Source organism: Onychostruthus taczanowskii, unplaced genomic scaffold (genome assembly GCF_017590055.1).
Source record: "Onychostruthus taczanowskii isolate IOZ18803 unplaced genomic scaffold, ASM1759005v1 scaffold50, whole genome shotgun sequence".
Taxonomy (NCBI): domain Eukaryota; kingdom Metazoa; phylum Chordata; class Aves; order Passeriformes; family Passeridae; genus Onychostruthus; species Onychostruthus taczanowskii.
In genome coordinates, this window is record NW_024502569.1 from 3,878,985 (window position 1) to 3,898,524 (window position 19,540).

The 19,540-nt window shown below is 41.0% G+C and overlaps 1 protein-coding gene across 1 annotated transcript; it reads left to right on the forward strand.

The window, feature by feature from the left end:
* The first annotated feature begins 17,797 nt into the window (after positions 1-17,797).
* GPR12 (G protein-coupled receptor 12) lies at positions 17,798-18,868 on the forward strand. The gene has a single exon (XM_041416067.1). The coding sequence runs from the start codon at positions 17,798-17,800 to the stop codon at positions 18,866-18,868; it is 1,071 nt and encodes a 356-aa protein (XP_041272001.1).
* The last annotated feature ends 672 nt before the right edge of the window (positions 18,869-19,540 follow it).

The window sequence follows — 19,540 nt, forward strand, 5'->3', positions numbered from 1 at the left end:
GCTTAATTCCCCCTCCTGTCAGAACTTTCTCAGATTCTGCCTTTCATATGTTCCTCCCTCCCCAAGCCACTGTGGACTTAAATGCCTCCAGACTGAGCTCTATTATGCATTCTAGCTGAGCATACCTAGTAAACAGATACATGAGCCAAACTAATGATCGGGTTTATAAAAACCTGCTGCACTGTCATCTCCTCCCTTCTCACACATACCACCTGTTCTCCAGCTCATCTGGTTTGGAGTGTTTTTTCCCCCATCCATCTGTTATGCCTTCCACTGTCTTCACTGGTAAGCCCTGTGTTGCATCATTGTATAGTAAGCAGTACAAAATTATACTTGCCAGCACTGAGTTATTAATGAAGTTAGCAGAAGAGGGATAATAACAGGATCCTGGCTCAGTACAATTTTCACCTGAACCAGCTGAACACATTTACCTAAAGGAAACAAAGGCCGCTCTTCCAGAATTTTATGTTTTCACCATTTTTATTCATGGCACAATTAACCATTTCTACTATTACAGACAGTGCTGGACACTTCTATTTGAACAGCAGTCTGTCTTTCCTGCACTGAGCAGTAAAGCACTGACCTCATGGTAGGGAACAGCAGACAGCCTTGCTTTTGCTCTGTAGTGGCAACAGCTCCCTGCAATGCTGTAATAAGCATGCTGTGACAACCAGTAATGACACCAGCCAGAAGACATCTGAAAAACACTGCAGTAATGTTGAAATGAACAAAATATTTAACTCTGCAATTTCTTTACAGGGAACCCAGGTCGGCTGCTTGCTAAAAGCAGGACCCTGGGACAATGACCACTTAGATGTGCAAAAAATTTTTCTTTGGAGGTTTTAGTTCCTTCTCTAGAAAGCAAAAGACTATCCCTTGCATGTCACACATGATGTATGCTTGCACAGATATGTATTGAAATATGTCTCTATAAAGTAACCTGCCTTTCTCCATCTCTCCCAGTCAAGAGAGATGGAGAATGCACGTTCATCACACAGCCAATGTGCCAAGTAAGTAAGTGGAGCATTTGTAACCCTCCTCTTTTACCTAAAAGAGCTTAAGCTATGCATATTTTCTTTGTTTTATACTCCCATGCTACATTTGCAGGGAGGAATTTCTCCTTTCCTGTCTGGATATCTTTGATTTATGGAGGAACTAACCATTTCTTTTAACTTTGACCTTAATTCTAAAGCAATCTGACTGTTTGAGCAGGGGTTGAAAAAGGCTAATGAGGAAAACACAGCAGCTTTCTAGAACCTGTGTCTATCCAAGCATTTCACTCAGCACTGGCTGTTGTCACAGCCAAGTAAATCCCGGTTACCTACTCCCTTACCACCTTAAGAATGTATCCTACAAAAGACTCATGATCAGGAAAATAACAAACTGCTACGTTTAATCTCCCCATCCATGCACTTTGTGCATACCTGTTCAAGGCACTGAATCCCAACAACCTTAAAGTTAAAAATACTTCTTGATTTCTGGGCTTGATGTCTAAGGCAGCACTTCATCAGAAACCTGCTCAAAATTTTATAAACAGAGGGAATAGAACAAAGGGCCTCCAGACTCCAAGGACTGGCTGAATTCTCCCTTACAGCAATTTTGTGATCCATGTTTACATTTTTCATACAGAGCTACTGGCACTTTTGGAAGTTCAGTTTACACCTTGACAGCTCCAGCTGTCAGGTCAGTGCTACAGAAAAGAGAATCTGAGAGGGTCAGGGCCTTCTCTCCATGTCTTGGTTGTTTCAAAAAGTCTGTAGCCAGTTATACAGAAATAGAATGCTCCCTTCATGAAGTACAGCAGTACAGACCATTTCCTCTTAATTAGTGAGGACATACAGACTTTTGACACCCTCTTTCTCATGTGTTCCATCCCGTTTGTATCAGAGATTTCTGCTACTTTTCGCATGGCTCTCAGTCAAGATTTTCAGACTTCTTTTATTCTCATTGTAAAGACAGACAACCAGATTGCTCCACAGGAAAATGCACATTAAATAAAACGTGCTTTCCCTGAAGCATACAGCCTGCTCCATGGGGAAAAAAAGCTAAATGCCTCTGCACTGCCAATAATACAAAAGAAAGTACCACAAAAGAGAAGTAACCTGTTCTACAAACTACTGGCACAGACGCAAGTATTGCTCTGTGCAGGTATCCAAAGTGCAACACTAGAGTCAAATACATATCTGCCTGCAGCTTTGCCAGAGTTACAACAGCAATGCTTTTGTCTCCTCTGCTTTCTTTAATTAGTGTCACATCCATTACTGAGCTGCAGCAAAACTGACATTTCAGGAAACAATGCCTGGGTCTTGCTAATCAAAAGGAGAGCTGTAAATCTTGCAAGGAGAGTGGTTTTAATTTGTGCCTATGGGATTCTGATATTGAAATACTGGCCTTAAATATATGCTCCATGGGGAGTTACTGCTGCACATTAATTCTGAACTTACCAGTCACTGAGCTGCAATAAGAACAAAAAAAAAGAGTGATGAGTGACATAACACTAAGTGACATAACACTAAGTGGCATAGCACCAGGAATGCTGTAGCAAATGCAGGAGCGCACTCACCCTGAAGCACACCACACCAATATTCACCCCATACACACACAGCCTGTACTATCCACCTGGAGAAGGAACCAGCTTCAGAAGCCCAGCTTCACCAGAGATCCACTCCTACTTAAACAGAGAGATAGTTACATGGAACAGCAACACAGCCCATCAGAGAGACTTGAGAGGTCGCCATCCAATGTGCCACTTAACGCCTTGTTTTCCTTCTTTGGCTCTAATGACTCATACTGGGACATTTCATTGAGTCATCTTCCATGCAGCCTGTTACCACAAAGAAAAAAAAAAAAAAAGGTCAAATTAACTTAGGAAAGTTTTCTGAAGTGCTTCTCTCCAGCTTAACACAATTTTTGATTATGCAGCTTCCTATTGTTTTTGTGAGGTGACATGAGATCATCATGATTCATTCAAGTTGTCCATGTTTCACTACATTACTGCTGGAAATGGCACTCCAGAATGCAGATACCCTTCAAATTCCATAGTCGATGGAAAAATTTCCACACCATATTTAGAAATTCTCAAATCCCTCTTTGCTGTGGCACTTCATAGAGGAACTTTTCCCAGCTGTAAGATGGATTGCTGCTTATTTTTTAAGATGCAGTAAGACAGTTTAAAGGTCTGTCCATTGTTTAGAAGTCTTGGTAATATACATATCATTACATTTTTGCTTTTAAATAAGCCTGTAAAATTATGTAAAAATTCAGATTTCCCACATTTTATATGCAAAATATTTCTAATACCAAATGGTAGCAAAAATATATTTGGTAAATGCAAAACTACAAGGAAGTCTCAATTGGATGGAGACAGAAGCTCTCCTTTTTACATGAGATAAATATTTATATTCATATAAGCTTCAATTATGACTCATAAATATCTCAGCATTATTAGCATCCTTGTGGCAGCTTCCTGAGGCATGGTAATGCTACCATGTCTGCTTCAGAGAGGAGGAGCTGAAACACTGAGGTTCATCTCGTAGAACTTTTGGTTTCTTAATCTGAATTATTAACCTGGGTTCCTCTCATCACAAAGCAAAAGAAAAGAAATCACTTTCAGAGTGACTGGTCCTTCCTAAAGTAATCCAGTTGAATTTATACTCAGACAATATCTCACCCTAAACTAGATACACGGAGAAACTGGAGGGCTAGAAGATACAAGACACTAATTTTGTTCCTGTGCATAGGGACTTTGTTAACAAAGAAAGTATGCAGCAAAACATTATTTTTCATATTTCTCAAAAGTCAAGACCACATCTTAACTATTGTGTAACATAAAATAGTGGGCAAGACAATAAAATAAGCATTTGCTAAAAATCTTCTTTGATGGATTTGATGCAATATGGAAACTGCAAGATTAGTTTAACCTATCAATAATTCTATAACACAGCTATTACAGATGCAGACCAAAGTAGCTTGTTTGAAAATGCTTGATAGGTACAATGATGTATGAAAAAATTATTATGTATGAGAATGGTAAATCTAGTGACAGGGCTGAATACTATAAACAACTCTAAATTGCATGCAGCAAGTCATCAAACACATAGGTAGATCATGTAGTTGTTTTTTTTCTTTTTAATCCACTAGAACAGAAAATTAAGCAGGCAGGTCAAAAACCAGTCTGGATTTCTTGACTAATATGTACCAACGAATCAACTAAAAATGAGGATTTAAGGAACCATCTTGTTAATTTGTCAAATATAATTTTATTTGTTTTTCTTTATTTCTATTTCCTTGAAATATTCCCATGTCACAAATCTTTCCTGGAGCTTCAGCATGAAATATATCAGCTTTCAAGTAATACAAGGGCAGGAGCAATGAGCTAGCATCCAAAGAGAAAGGAGAGAATGAAGCCACAAGAGCATAGTTGAGTTTTAAGTGTGTTGCGGTCATCTTATAAAATTCAGTTTGACTAGTTACACTGTAGTTTTTCCCCAAGATTTCTTTTCCAGAAGAAATGAAGTGTGATACTGTGAGTTGTGTTCAAAGTCAGCTGCTATCACTGATTTCAGCAGAGCTGTTCAGAGTGTAAAGCTAAGTGCAGAATTGTGGTCCATCTTGTACAGCTAAATGAAAACAGGTGTTTAGAAGAGACAGAAAAAGGGTGGCCAAACCATAGGTCTATTCAAACTAGTATTAAATGTATTCCACATTTTGGAAGATGAGTCACAGCCAAAGTGTTTTGGTTTTTTTAGTGAATGATTTTATTTATTTCACTTTTACAATGATTTGACAATAACCAAGGTAATCAATTATGAATTTCAGGCAAAGTTCTGGTTTCTGCTGGACTTGTTTTTGTATGCTGTGGTATAGCTGAGAAACACATGAGGAATATTCCTTCTTTTTCTTTACCAAACCTGGCTGGTTTTCAACATTTGTACTTATTCTGAAATCAATTCAGATTGACTCACTTCTAATGAGCCCGCTCCTACATCTACAATCTTAAGGAGGAACCAAAATGCTTTAAAATAAATGTATTCCAAACCTTGTTTACTCTGGTCACCAGGGTTTACATAGTGTACAGGCAAGGAAATGTCAAAGCACTGAAATAAAAGACCACAGTCAGTCTGTAGAACAGATACACAACTACACCACAGCAGCTACAGAATCAAAAGAAAAAGAAAAAAAAAAAAGCATAGCAGAGTGTTCCTATGGTTTAGACGAGTGGTTCCAGGCAGCTTGTCAATACACTGGCTGTAATATCTCTCGCGCTCTTTCTACGTGATGGAAAGGCATACACGAATATTTAGGTCAAATAAATAATACATATCTCATAAATAGTACAAACCAGTGGGCGTGTCCCTGGAGGTCTCAGTTTAGTGGCCAACATTTGTATCTTGAAAACGGATGCAAGTGTGCTTTAACATTTTGTATCAAGATGTTCTTGTTTGGGCTGGGGTAGAGGAAATTTTCTTCACAGTAGCTGGTGCGGGGCTGTGTTTTGGATTTGTGCTGTAATAACATGGGGATGTTGTGGTTACTGCTGAGCAGGGCTTACACAGGGTCAAGGCCTTTTCTGCCTCACCCCACCCCACCAGCCAGTGGGCTGGGGGTGCACAAGGAGCTGGGAGGGGACACAGCAGGGACAGCTGACCCCAGCTGACCAACGGGGTATCCCTGAGCATGGTGTCATGCTCAGCATAAAAACTAGAGGGAAAGTTGGCTGGAGGCTCCTGCTCAGGGGCTGGCTGGGCACTGGTCATTGTTTTTTTATTTGCATCACTTATCTCGCTAGGGTTTTATTAATCTCTTTTATAAATGATCTTCTTTTTCATTACAAGTTATCAATATTAATATTATTATTTTATTTTATTTCAATTATTAAGCCATTCTTGTCTCAGTCCAGATGTTTTCTCACTTTTCCAATTCTCTTCCCCACCATCCTTCTGACAAGGGTGGGGATTGAAGGACCAGCTGTGTGGTGCTTAGTTGTCAGCTGGGGTTAAACAACAATACAAGAGCACCAGTGATTTAGTGATTTATATAATGTTCCTCCCTTTTTTTTTTTTAATATCCATATCCAGAAGGATGCACTTAGCAAAACAAGACAAAACCAAAACAAACAAAACAACAACCAAAAAAAACCAACAAAAAAAAAAAAAAAAAAAAAAAAGAAAAGGAAAAAAAAGGAGAAAAAAATCAAAAAATAAACCCCCAGGAAAATAAAAATCAAGGGAACACATTCCAGGCATAAATGAAAATATACTGGGTCAGTTACTGGTTGCTAGATCATTTTCTCTCATAAATAGGTCTCTTACCTACTCTTGTCTAGTTACTGAGTAGTCCAGAATTTTCCTCTTTCACTTGCCACAGGTTTGAATTCTGAAATATAGACTAAAATTAGGACTATAAGATTAATCACTTATAGAAGTGTACATAAAAGCATGGCAAATTAGAAATCAAAACACAGACAGAGAGGTGAAACCCTCCACCAGTCTGAGACCAACAACTGTGCATTCCAGCTTCTATTACAATATGTATTCATTTTTTCTTTACAACATATCACACATTTTCCTATTCATTATCAGCTACCTACTATCAGGGATGACCACGTGCTCTCTAACTCATTGCTTTGCTTAATAATGCACTTGCTATTTCTTCTTGTCTCACTTACTACACTTGTCTCATTTCCAAGCACCCATTTCAAGCAGCTAATTACAGTCATAATTGGGGCACTTTCAGATCAGCATACATGCCTTGTGTTTACCAGATGGTGGATCCAGATCTCCCTGTCTTGTGTGTACTCAGCAAACAGATATAACCACAGTCCAACATTTTTGAAACCTGTTTTAGATCAATGTTGCATCAGTATGTCACTGAGAACTGACTTGGCCTACATCAATATAAGGTAGTTCTGCTTAACCTATTTCATACTGAATTTCCCCAAGAGCTGCTCTGATACTAAAAGACTTTAGACAAAATATTACAAAGATATTTTTTACCCCCAAAAGGTGTAATCTTCTGCAGCTTGCCTATCTGAATTTTCAGAGTGCTATGACAATTAAGAGCAATAACAACTTCAAGGTCCTGACATTAGATGCTCCACTCAGGATCTAACACATCTGCAGCTCAGAGTATCACAGCTTTTGTACTCACAGCTTGTCCTGCTCAGCACACAAATAATAACGTAATCACAAGCTAATATCAAGCTGACAATGAATAGCCATAGAATTAGTCAAAAACATCTAAGAAGAAGAAAAAAATACTTAAACTAGAATGCTTACAGTTCATGGCTTGGAGCATTTCTGCCATAGGAACTTTACAGTTGCAAGGATGTAAGCACAGGTATATTTACTTTTTCCATACCATAGCCATTATACAGGAGTTCAGAAACTTCTCATGTTACAGCTGGTCAGCATTTTACTCCTTCATCTGGCCACTTAGCTACCTTCTGTGCTGTTCTGTGTGCTATAAACCATCCCTGTGCCACAGAGCTTTAGGAAGAAAGATGGAAAGAAGAAACGTACCAGTCACTGCATCCATAAATGTGGACAGAGTATTGTTACAGCTTCTGGTCAGGCCATTTCTGCAGTGGTTATTGGCACATACAGCAGTTCTCCTGCAAACAGCTGAAACCTGAAGGATTACAGCAGCCTTTGTGGCAAGCCTGTTAAACACAGAGCTAAACAAAGCAATAAAGATACAAAAAGCAAGGCTAGATTCTTCAGTGCTGGGAATGAGTTTGCTACAGTGTTAATCTATGAGTATGGACTAATTTTACACAAAGGCACTGGAATAGCATTACTTTAGATTCAGAATTGGTGTTTTCCTCAGGGAAGGCTCCCAGGAGAACCACTTACAATGATTTTTGTCCCACCCTTCTTTCCTCTCAAGCCTGTGAAGAAGTGCTGTATTTCTACCCCTGCCAGAGAGAGAAAAATGAGAGGAAAATCATTCTACCAGGCTTGAAATCCCCAAATGCTTTTAGTGGTTGTAATTTCCCTAGTGAGCAATTTTTAGCAGAATGAGCAGATAAAATTACACTGCAAACCATCAGACTGAAGGATAGAATCTTCATCATAATCAGGCATCATTCTAGCAACCGTTTCATCTCAGGAATTCCTTGCATATTCATCCCTCTTAAAGGCAAGGGGACAGAGGTCTCTGAATAGATGCTGTACTCAGGAGTTCCTCCTACATTTTATTGCAACAGAAACAGTGGCTGTATTTACAGGGCCTGTATTTGCTGTTCCATGAGGGTAATCCAAGGCAGCCCAGTGTTCCCAGGGTACAGCAGCTGTACAGTTGCACTGTTTGCACCATCGCTGCACCAGCCCTGCATACCCAACCAGGACTGTGGGATTATTAAATACCAAATATGAACAGATGCAAAATACAACTACAAATATGAACCCAAATATGTACAGGTGACATTGAGCAGTTACAGATTTGCAATCCTGTAAATGAAATCATGATGAACCACCAGCTCTGTCCATCACACTTTTCCTCCTGTTCTCAATCTGTCTTTCAAGTACTATTTTTTATTTCATATGACTGCTGTGAAAAATGATGGCCCTTATAAATCTTCACAGGTTCAGATACTTAATCACACACCTCCTGCATCTATGACCAGGGTAGCAGCCCTATAGACCTGGATTTATAAGGCCACATTTCAATTATCAGCTCTATGGTCACGTGTTTTACCATTCCTCTTTCCTTCACAGTTTCTAAATGTCAGATGTATAACATATTTGACATTTAGGGAAATACCAGCATTATAACAAATATGACAATACACTAATTTTCAGACAATACATGCTATTAAGCATGTAATTTTCAAGATTTAATTTCAACCCTAGTATGCATATTTTAAAATCACCAATTTGAAAATTTAAATTAGAACAATTGCTAGTATAAAAAAATCATTATAAGCATGATCACTGAACAAAAATAGGAGTGAGTTATAAATAGCATGCCAGCATATAAATGCCATAGTAGGAACTGATACTGGTTACAAATAATTGATTTGTGAATAGATATGTTCTCTGTGAACTTCAGAAATCTGTAACTCGGAATTATTCTCATTACAGAAATTGGTCATCTTAGGTGAAAATATGAAATTACAGAAACTGGTCATCTTAGGTGAAATACTTCTATGGATGAATGATCCAGGAAAATTAATCACTTTTATGGCCACAGAAAGAGGTTGTTCTGGGTCATTGTTCAGATAGTAAAATATTAGAAGCTTGTGATCTAGTTTATAATTCATGATGGGCTATAGTTAGGTCTACAGATATTAAAAAACCCTTTCTTCTCCTGAAACAGAAATTGCTTTAGAGACCTCTGCAGCTTTCAGAGTTTAAACATCCAGTCCAACGATTTTGTTAATACATGTCTGTAAATTACAACATTTTTGAAGAAATTGTTTATTCTTATTTGAGATGGGCATCCCAAAAGAAAGCAAACCTAGCTCTTAAAATTTCAGTATTGCTGTATTGTCCAAAAAGTACTTTAATAATAACTTTTTCAATTGCTATTTGTTTAACAGAAGAGTGGGAGGGAATGTAAGATGAATCAATAGGAAACAGAGGTTCTAATTTTTACCACAGCTCTGCCTTTGAGAGGGAATCCTGAAAGCAATCAAAAAGAAGCTCACGTGTTGATGTTTCATTATCTGTCACTGGGATCATGGTCTGCTGTCTAATGTCCAGCACCAGCAATAACAGTAATAACAGGTTTTTTCTTTGTACAAATTTGGTCTGTATTAGCCAAATGAGAAGATGCTGCCTAAACAGCTCAGTAGCAAAAGCAGTCAGAGAAGCAGGAGGATTCTCAAGAGGCTATTTCTTTAGATATCACAAAAATTAATTTAAAAATATATCTGTTTTATACAAAATAAGAACACTTTTAGAAACATGATACACAGAAGTATAATGTAACAAGTATACCCAGCTACATACGACACAGAGCACACACAGCACAAAGATCAAATAAAACTCAGAAATCATTGAGATTCCTAACATTAAGGACTAAAGTATATCTTTGAATCAACAAGTCTGACCTCTGTAATAGCACATCTAATAAATCTTTCATTTGAATTAATCAGTCAACAGCTTAAACAGTCATTTGAGAGGGGATAATTAGGTGATGACAAAGATGTTTTACAGGACACACGTGCCAAGTGTCAAAGGAAGTGTTCAGTAGGTAGCAGAGGACGGCTTCAGAAGCTCATTACAGGTGATGAACATCTCAATACTAAATTTAATGTTTCCTGGAGGGTATTGGAAGTATATACTTCATATTTGAAGTTATATACTTCAAAATATTATACTTTCATATTTGAAGTTTGAGAGGTCACAGTCAATGGAAAGTTGTTAAGAGAGGATTAAATTGTTAAAAGCAATGCTCTTGGTAAGTGACCTCTGCAAGCAGCATTTTGGATGGTTATCAGCTGTAGAAGGCTCCATTTGCTGAGGTTGGATAGAATCGTGCCTCAGTGATGGAGGACTGGGCAAGACTTATAACTGTGCAGGGGGTCGAGAAAGGCAGTGTCATAAACTAAAGGACATAGCTTGAGTCTGAATACAAAGAGACAGGGCTGAGTTGGAGAATAAGAGAATAACCTATGAAAAATAAGTAGGGTGGTGAACACTGACCAAGGCAGGAAATTACTTGGAAAGTCAGGTAAAGAGGTGAGACTAGGCATGCTACTCTAGGGAAGTTTAACATGGCTAAATGTGTTCTCTTTTAATAAAGTGGGATGAATAGCTTCTGCTCCCGTCCAGAATGCTTTCTTTCACTCATGCATTCCCTAAGGAATACACACACACACAAACACACACATGTATTTCCTTTTTATGAAGGTGACTGGCTGGAAAAAAAAGCAATTTTTAACTTGTCTTTGTTGTGATGTCTTGGTAGAAAACTTAAAAGCAGTTCTGCTACTGCTGCTCTAGAGACATGGTCATATGTGGTACCCATATTAATATTTAAGATTTGAGAGGACTGGCTAAGAAGTTTATAGTAACTAAAAGAATATTCCTTTCAAGTAAAAACTAACAGTGATGGCTTCCAGCTCCCCACTTTTCCACACCATCACAGATAATTAAACTTCTGTCTGACCTGTCCTAAACTGCATTTGCATTATTACACACTTGGGTTCTCCAAATGTCTGACACTGGTATTTATAAACAAACAATTCAGAAAGGTGTTGTCATTCAGAGTGGAAATGCAAACCTTTTCTTTTGGTGGATTTTTCCCAGGGGAAAAAAAAACCAACCTAACTTCTAATTGATTACATGGATTGGAGTGAAGCATCACCTCTATGGAGGTGATAATTCTGTGAAAGACATGTTGGATCCACAAAGACTTTCTGACATTTTCTGATTTGACACAGAAGAGGAAGTTAAACTCTTCCATTCAATGGATTTTGCCACCAACCAAGCTCACAGCTAAACCCTTCTCACTGAACATCCCATGTAACACAAAGTAATAACCAGACAATGAAGCTAATGTTTCTGCAGGAGGAGTGCATGTTGCAACCTCTCCATCCAACCTCCTCGCACAGCTAACATTTCCCATGTCATGCACAGTAACACATCTGACTTCAATAATTTTTTAGTGGCATTTGTGATCTTGATAACATATCTTTAAGCCTTATTACCACAATTTCCACCAAGGTGCAACCATGAACATTCAAATAATCATTTATATGTCTCAACAACATTGTCACTTAACCTTCAGAGAAGTATCTATTACAACTGGACATGCTTTTCAGAATACTCCCAGAAATACTCTCCATGCTTTTAAGAGCCATGATGCCCATTATCTCCTTATAAAATAAGCAAAATAATCAACATGCCTCAAATAACTTTCCACTTTGGCATACTACTTTGCTGACCAACAGAGCAACCAAATGTAGCTGCAAGAAAGCCTTTCTACTTAAGCCTGGTCAATATAGGGGTTTGTAGCACTAAATTTTCCCAGGACAACATACACCTTTTAATATCTTTAATATGCTGCCTTGTTTTCTCTTCCCTGATGTCCTCTGTGGTCTTTTGAAGAACTCCAAGTACTTTGTGGGGCTCTAAAGAAGCTCAGTGCTTCTTACTCATTCATCTCATGCTTTATGCCCAATTAGTAAGTGAAGACTGTAATGAAAACCGGTTTTGTCCATGTAATAAAAAACTAGCAAAAAGCAGCTTATAAAAGTGCACTTTCTTCAGTTCCAGAATAATCTACCCATGATAAATCACCACACCTCCCCACTCCCCGCCCCCCCCCCCCAAAAAAAAAAAAAAAAAAGAGAGAGAGAGAAGGAAGTTATTCAAAGTATGTAAGAGAAGAAGAAAAACAGTTTGTTGTGTTAAAGGGAGCAGGAAAGAGACACTAGATACCAAGAAAAACATAAGATATACTTGCAGGGAAACATGTCCCCAAGACAGACAGTTTTGAGGACCATAAATACTCAGCCATTTATCAGACATGGGCAAAGAGCCCATCAGGATAGGACAACTCCTCAGAGCAGCCGAGACTGCTGAGAGCCCAAGAGAAAAGGGTTTGTTTTCAAACATCTCAGACCATCAGAGTACTATGTTCTTTCATCTGAAGAGAACAAATGGTGAGTTATAAGAAATTTTTCCTTGCTATAATGGCCCACAAAAAGGAAAAAAATGAAATTACTACTAATTCACTCTCATTTCTCAGTACTTTTTAAAACACACTGACCTGGAGTGTATGAAGTTTTCAGATATTGATTTCATCAGTTCCCTTTCCAGAAAAAATAATTATTTCCCTGCTTCTGATCATGATTCTTCTTTTATCACAGCACCCTCTGTCACAGCTCTGCACAGGGAACTCATATACAACCAGCTACTTCCCATTCACAATCAATGCTGTCCCATACTTGGTACCCTATAATGTAGGAATGAGTAAAATATTTTTTTTCTTAGAACTACAGTTATGTTTATACCCGTATATGTTAAAAAATAATTGTCTGAACAAGCTGCATGAAAAAAGCTCCCCCCTCACCCCGAATCCTCTGCCATCTTCTTTGTTTACCATGATATCCACCTGTCTTTATAACATGTCCATTCTTTACCGGTTCTGTGGGTTATGGAGTAAGTGCAAGTCAGGCACAGGCTCTGTTGGAAGCTGGTGTTTTTAAGAGATTGTAAGAAAACAGGTATTAATATCCTTCATAAGAATTTTAATGAAAATTGGCACTTCTGTTATAATGGCATATGATAAGACAAGTGCCTTTCAAAAATCTGTTGCATCTGTGAAGGAACAAAATATGTCTTCCCATTGTAATAATATCTGTGTGACAAGACTTATTTTCTATTAAATTGATATAAATTGGCAAGTATTCTTTTATGCTCCATTCTCTTTCTTTCCTTTGGAAATGGGCAAAGACTGATTTAGAATAAACCCAAAATATTCTCTATATAACCCTTACTTTAGTTATGCTCCTAATTGTTTCCAACTTGCCTAGCAATTCAGAAAAAATAAGTGAAGACTTCAACACTTGATTCACTTGGGCAGGAAAAAAAGAGGAAGTTAAAATAAAAAACAAAGGTTAAATGGGGTGTGTAGTGCCCAGAGTATGCTGGTTCAAAGATTGTGAAAAATCAGTAATAACTGCACAGTTCTGTGCATGGGAAGAATTTGGCTCATTACATGGTCTGAGTGTCTAAATGACATGTAACACTAAAGATTAAATCAATGTGAAGATGAAATCTCCTGAAAGGAAATTCTAACAAAAGCCATTTCTACAATGCACACAGGCTGCTGTCATATATTTAGGCTTTTCACACTTTTGTACAGCAAACCATCACTATCTGCAAGAGTTGTTACCAGAATCTGAACTTTCTTTTCTTAATTATATTTAAATTACTCTAAGACTACATATGGGGAAAAATAAAATCCAAAGGAAAACTAATTCCAGGTAATGAGGACACACTTGACTAGGCACTCCTTCAGGGTGGTTTTGATCATATGGATGAAAGACTAGGAGTCAAAACACAGAAATTAAGAATACAGAGGGGATGCTTAGGGAGGAATAAAAGAAGCATGGGACCCTGTTGGATTTCCTGAAGAGAGGCCTGCTAGATGGTAGGGACCAATATGAAAAATGTATGTCAAATGTGTTATTTCAGGATAATTTTTCTATTTGAATGGTTCTGTTTCGTTTCTGTGGATAGCTCTGTAAGTTACTGGCTGGTAACTCAGGATGCATCCCAAAGCCTGATGCTCCTACTGCACAGATCAGGAAGGCAATGGAGCAGATGACATTTTTCATCCCTCAGCTGTATGAAGAGGCCCCCCTTCCATGTCACATGGGGTCCTGGAAGCAGACTTGCCCTTCAGGACATGGCTGGGGCAGGTCCCCGGTGAGGAGATTGCCATGTCTTGCCAGTCACAGATACCTGAAGGAAAGAAGGACATGTCCCTGAATTCACATCCAAACCTCCTGGACACAGCAGGTCACTGACTGCCTGAAGAGTGAGAAACTTCCAGGCTATGACCAAGACAGAAAAGAGCACTAGACTCCACAGGTATATTATCCCACACAGGCATATATATTCCTCAGGATATGCCATTATTATGCAAAGTCCTGTTGTGTTACCTGAGCTGGGCCAGAGTATCTTTGTACATCACCATGGCAGTCACAGCGTCAGACACAGATCCTAAGATCCTGGGTCCAGAGCCAGCACAGCCTGACCTCTGCCTCCAGTTCCAGCACTAGGCTGTTCTGTGCTAGCTTGAGGGTCAGCAAACATCTCTATCAGCAGGTTCATGAGAGACAGAAATAAATAGCAATGCAGTGGTACAAAAGCTCTTTAACTATGACCTATCACTAATTTTTGCATCTGATAATCTTCATATTGCCTAAACAGAGATTTTCCTCTAAGTGATAAGTGTTCTGTTTCACGGGGTGAAATCCATGCCAATGCCATTTGCCCTAATGACGACAGTCCATCATCTCAGGAAAAAGTGACAAACTGGCAATATCCTGCAATACAGGATAAAAACATTAGCTTGTTTATAATGTGTTATAATTGGAATGGGAATAATTCACAAATCAAATAAGTGAATAAACACAGCTCTCCAAAGTCCTAAATTAAAATACTCAATTGAAATGCTTGTCTTTTCCATTTGTGAAACAAATGTTAAAACATTTGAAGAAAAGCTTTTGCATTTTTATTGCAACTGTTCTAAATGGAAGAGTGACAGATGATGAAACACACCAAACATATTCAGTCCAGATCACAGGAAAGTATTTGTCACACTGTCACATACGAAATCACTGCATAAAACTAGAAGACAATGATCAGCAGCAAGGTGATATCCATTTTTAGTCCTTGTTATAAAGCAGGAGGGGCACCAGAAATATGAATGAATCATCTTGAGTCATCCAGCAAAGTTTCACAAGGCTTAGCACCAGTGACTGAGGTTGATCTGAATGAAGGATAGCACCATGCAGACTTGCTGAGTCCATAACTCAACAAGGGAGAAGGAAATCTCCTATCCAGATTCCAGTCATTCCCTAGGGCCTGATTCTCCAGAGGGTTTTAGGTGTATAGTGGTGTAAATGAGGACAAAGTATGTTTTCCTCAAATTTCCCAGGCTCCTCTGTAGACCAACTTATCCCACTGTTTTGACATGCCCTGGAGGACACACTTCTCTCCACTGACTGTACAGAGGACCTTGAGAGACTATTTTCTGTGCAGAAACCATCTGTATCTGACATTTAAAGCTGTTTGGTGCAGCTCCTCTGACCCAGTGGCCTATATCCGAGTTTAGTTCCAACTCATACCAAGTCCCACTGGCCTGCCCTCACTACTCAATATCTAACACCTTTGTAAATATGCCCATATGTCCCTAATGTCACCATCCAAAGATGGCAGGCATCCCCATGCCCATGCTACCCCAGCAGGCTCCTTTTACAGGCAGAAGCTCCTTCTCTAGACCAGACACTGGGCATCACTCTTTTATATCTTCTAAACCATAATTTCATTTTCATGTGTTTGTAGACCACAGAATGAAAGAATGGCTGAGGCTCCAGGGTGCCTCTGGGGGTGGTCTGGTCCAGCCCCACTTCTCAAAGTAGGGTCAGTTAGAGGAGGTCATTCAGGACGTATTGGAAAGGAGGTCATAGCCACGTGGGGGTCAGCCTCTTCTCCCAGGTGACAAGTGACAGGATGAGAGGACATAGTCTTAAGCTGTGCAAGGGGAGGCTTAGGTTGGACATGAAAAGGAATTTCTTCAGAGAAAGAGTGATTTAACATTAGAATGGGCTGCCCAGGGAGGCAGTGGCATCATTATCCCTGGAGATGTTTAAGGAAAGACTGGCTGTGGCACTCAGTGCCATGGTCTGGTTGGCATGGTGGTGTTCCGTCATGGGCTGAACTCAATGATCTCAGAGGTTTTTCCAACCTAATCGATTCAAGCATATATGATTCATTTTCATATGGTTGTAGACCAGAGGATCCCAGCAAGGTAAGGCTCCAGGGTGCCTCTGGTGATGTCTCCTCCAGCCCCACTTCTCAAAGCACTGCCAATTAGAACAGGTCATTCAGGACCACAGAATCACAGACTGTGAAATGGTTTGGGTTGGAAGGAACTTTAAAGACCATCTAGTTTCAAATGTCCTGCCATGGGAATGGATGCCACCCACTAGGATCAGGTCACTCAGGACCCTACCCAACCTCGAACACTACCAGGGACAGCGATGTCCTCAGCTTTTGAGTTACCTCCATTGGCAGAGACACCACAACCTCCCTGGGCAAACCCGTGCCGCCGACACTTGACCAGCCCCACGGTACGGGGATAATTTTCATTTAAATCATTTCAGGCGGCTCTTGCTGCGAGGGAAAAGCCGGCGGGTGCCCGCGGAGCAGCGGGCGGTCGGGGCGGCAGGGCCGGGCGCGGCGGTACCTCGGGCGCGGAGGAGGAGCGGGCCGGGGGCGTCCGCCCCTTTTCCCCCCTCACCGCCTCCCACGCGCGCACCTGCGCAGGCGCGCGGGCACGAGGCGCGCCCCCGCCCCCTCACTCCCTCGCTCGCACCCAGGCGCACGCACACGCCCTGCGCGCGCGCGCGGGGGGCGCGCACCTGCGCTGCGCCCTCAGCTTCCCACCCCCCCACCGCGCGCGCGGCGCCGGCCCCGCTGGCGCCTGGAAGGGACCGCGGCGACCCCTCCGTGCCTCCTCCTCCTCCTCCTGCCTTCATCCATCCTTCCTCCGAGCCGCCGGGGGACAGCCCAGGTGATCCGCCGCTGGGGGTGCGTGGGGGATCTGTGTGTGTCTGTGTGTGTGTGCATGGTGTCTGCGTCGAGTTTGTAAGTTCTCAGAGGATATCGCCCTACTCTCCCCCCAGCCCGGGCGGGGTTTCCTCACTGGGGGTCGGTGAAAGGTATTCCGCCTCCCCTCGTCCTTCCCCATGCTGCCCTCTCCCTCCGTGGCCAGCAGAGCCCCGCGGCTGCAGGCTGGCGGGGTTCACACCGCCCCGCAGCCCCCACCCCGAACCGCGGCGCTTGGAGGGGCTTCAGCTGCTCCATGGCTTGCCTCCCGCGCCCGTGCCCCCTCCCTGGGCAGGTTACCCTAAGGATCACCCAGCCTCCGTGCATCCGTCCCTTGGAGGATGATCTCGGGCAGTTTTAAATAGCACCCCCCCCCCCCCCCCCCCCCCCGTTTTTTTTTTGGTTTTGTTTTTATTTTCTATTGTCACATTTATGTAACAAGTGCCTGCCTGCACATCAGGCTGGTGTTGCTGTCTAGGGCGTTGCATGCTCCGGGGGGGGCGATGTATCCAGTGCTGTGGCTGAACATTAAAAACAATGTCTTTCTGTTGAAGAAGACAGGGGTTAAAATGAATGAAGATCTGAAGGTTAATTTGAGCTGGCTGCCTCAGGATCATGTAGAAGCCAGCTCTACAGAGAATGCCTCATCTGCAGGCTCCTCCCTGGTTCCTGCCGTAGACCCTGAGCCAGAGCTTTTGGTAAACCCCTGGGACATTGTCTTGTGTACTTCAGGGACCCTTATCTCCTGCGAAAATGCCATTGTGGTTCTGATCATTTTCCATAATCCCAGTCTTCGCGCCCCCATGTTCCTCCTGATAGGCAGCCTGGCGCTGGCAGATCTCTTAGCAGGCATTGGATTGATCATCAATTTTGTTTTTGCCTACCTTCTGCAGTCAGAAGCTACGAAACTGGTTACGATTGGACTGATTGTTGCCTCTTTCTCAGCATCTGTTGGCAGCTTGCTGGCTATCACTGTTGATCGTTACCTCTCCCTGTATTACGCTCTGACTTACAATTCAGAGAGGACTGTCACTTTTACCTATGTCATGCTTATATTGCTCTGGGGAGCATCTATCTGTATTGGACTGCTGCCTGTAATGGGCTGGAACTGCCTCAGAGATGAATCCACCTGCAGTGTTATCAGACCACTCACTAAAAATAATGCAGCTGTCCTTTCGGTCTCTTTCTTGCTTATGTTTGCCCTCATGCTGCAGCTCTACATTCAGATCTGTAAAATCGTGATGCGCCATGCCCATCAGATTGCCTTGCAACACCATTTCCTGGCCACTTCCCACTATGTGACCACCCGAAAAGGAGTCTCTACTCTGGCCATTATTTTGGGGACTTTTGCTGCTTGCTGGATGCCTTTTACGCTCTATTCTTTAATAGCAGATTACACCTATCCTTCTATATACACCTATGCCACCCTCTTGCCAGCTACCTACAATTCCATCATCAATCCTGTCATATATGCTTTTAGAAACCAGGAGATACAGAAAGCACTTTGGCTCGTCTGCTGTGGCTGCATTCCTTCTAACCTGTCTCAGAGGGCAAGATCACCCAGTGATGTCTGATTGGCAGCCACGAGGCCGCTCCTTAACATGTTACTTTCCAGACATTCTGTCTTTGGTTTAGATGCATTCATTAAATGGTGTGGGATGGGTTCACATAAAAACCACAGGATGGACTGACCTTTTTGTAAACAGAGAAAACCCCAGCGACCGAAATCAATCAAGCGGTTTAAGGAAGATTTCCAAAATCAAAATAATCAGTGTTCTTAACAGATTTATAATGTTGCTCAGGGTCTTTTTGTCATATTACCCAGACTTTGCCATGTTTGCCATGATTTTACGTTAAGTTTTCTAATTAAAATTAGATTGAAACAGAATAATTCTTTAAAATTGTTTTATGTGATTGAGTTTAGTCATACTGCATGTTACAATCTGTTGTTTGGATATTTTTTTCCTCTTTTTTTTTTTTTAAACAGAAAAAAAACCCAAACCAAGTCCTGTAACCCCATCTGTATATCATCAGAATACTCTTCAAAATAATGGCCAATTGATTTGTATGGAATTTATTGTAATAATATCAGTGCAACGAATTTGCTCGAAGTGAGAAAGTACTTGTGCAGCTTTTTATTTTACATCTCAGCATGAATTAGGTTGACAATTGTTTTCAAGAGTTACCTGTTCTCTCATGTGTTCTGGCTGGATGCTAAAGCAAGAGATAGGCGTTGCCTTCCTTTT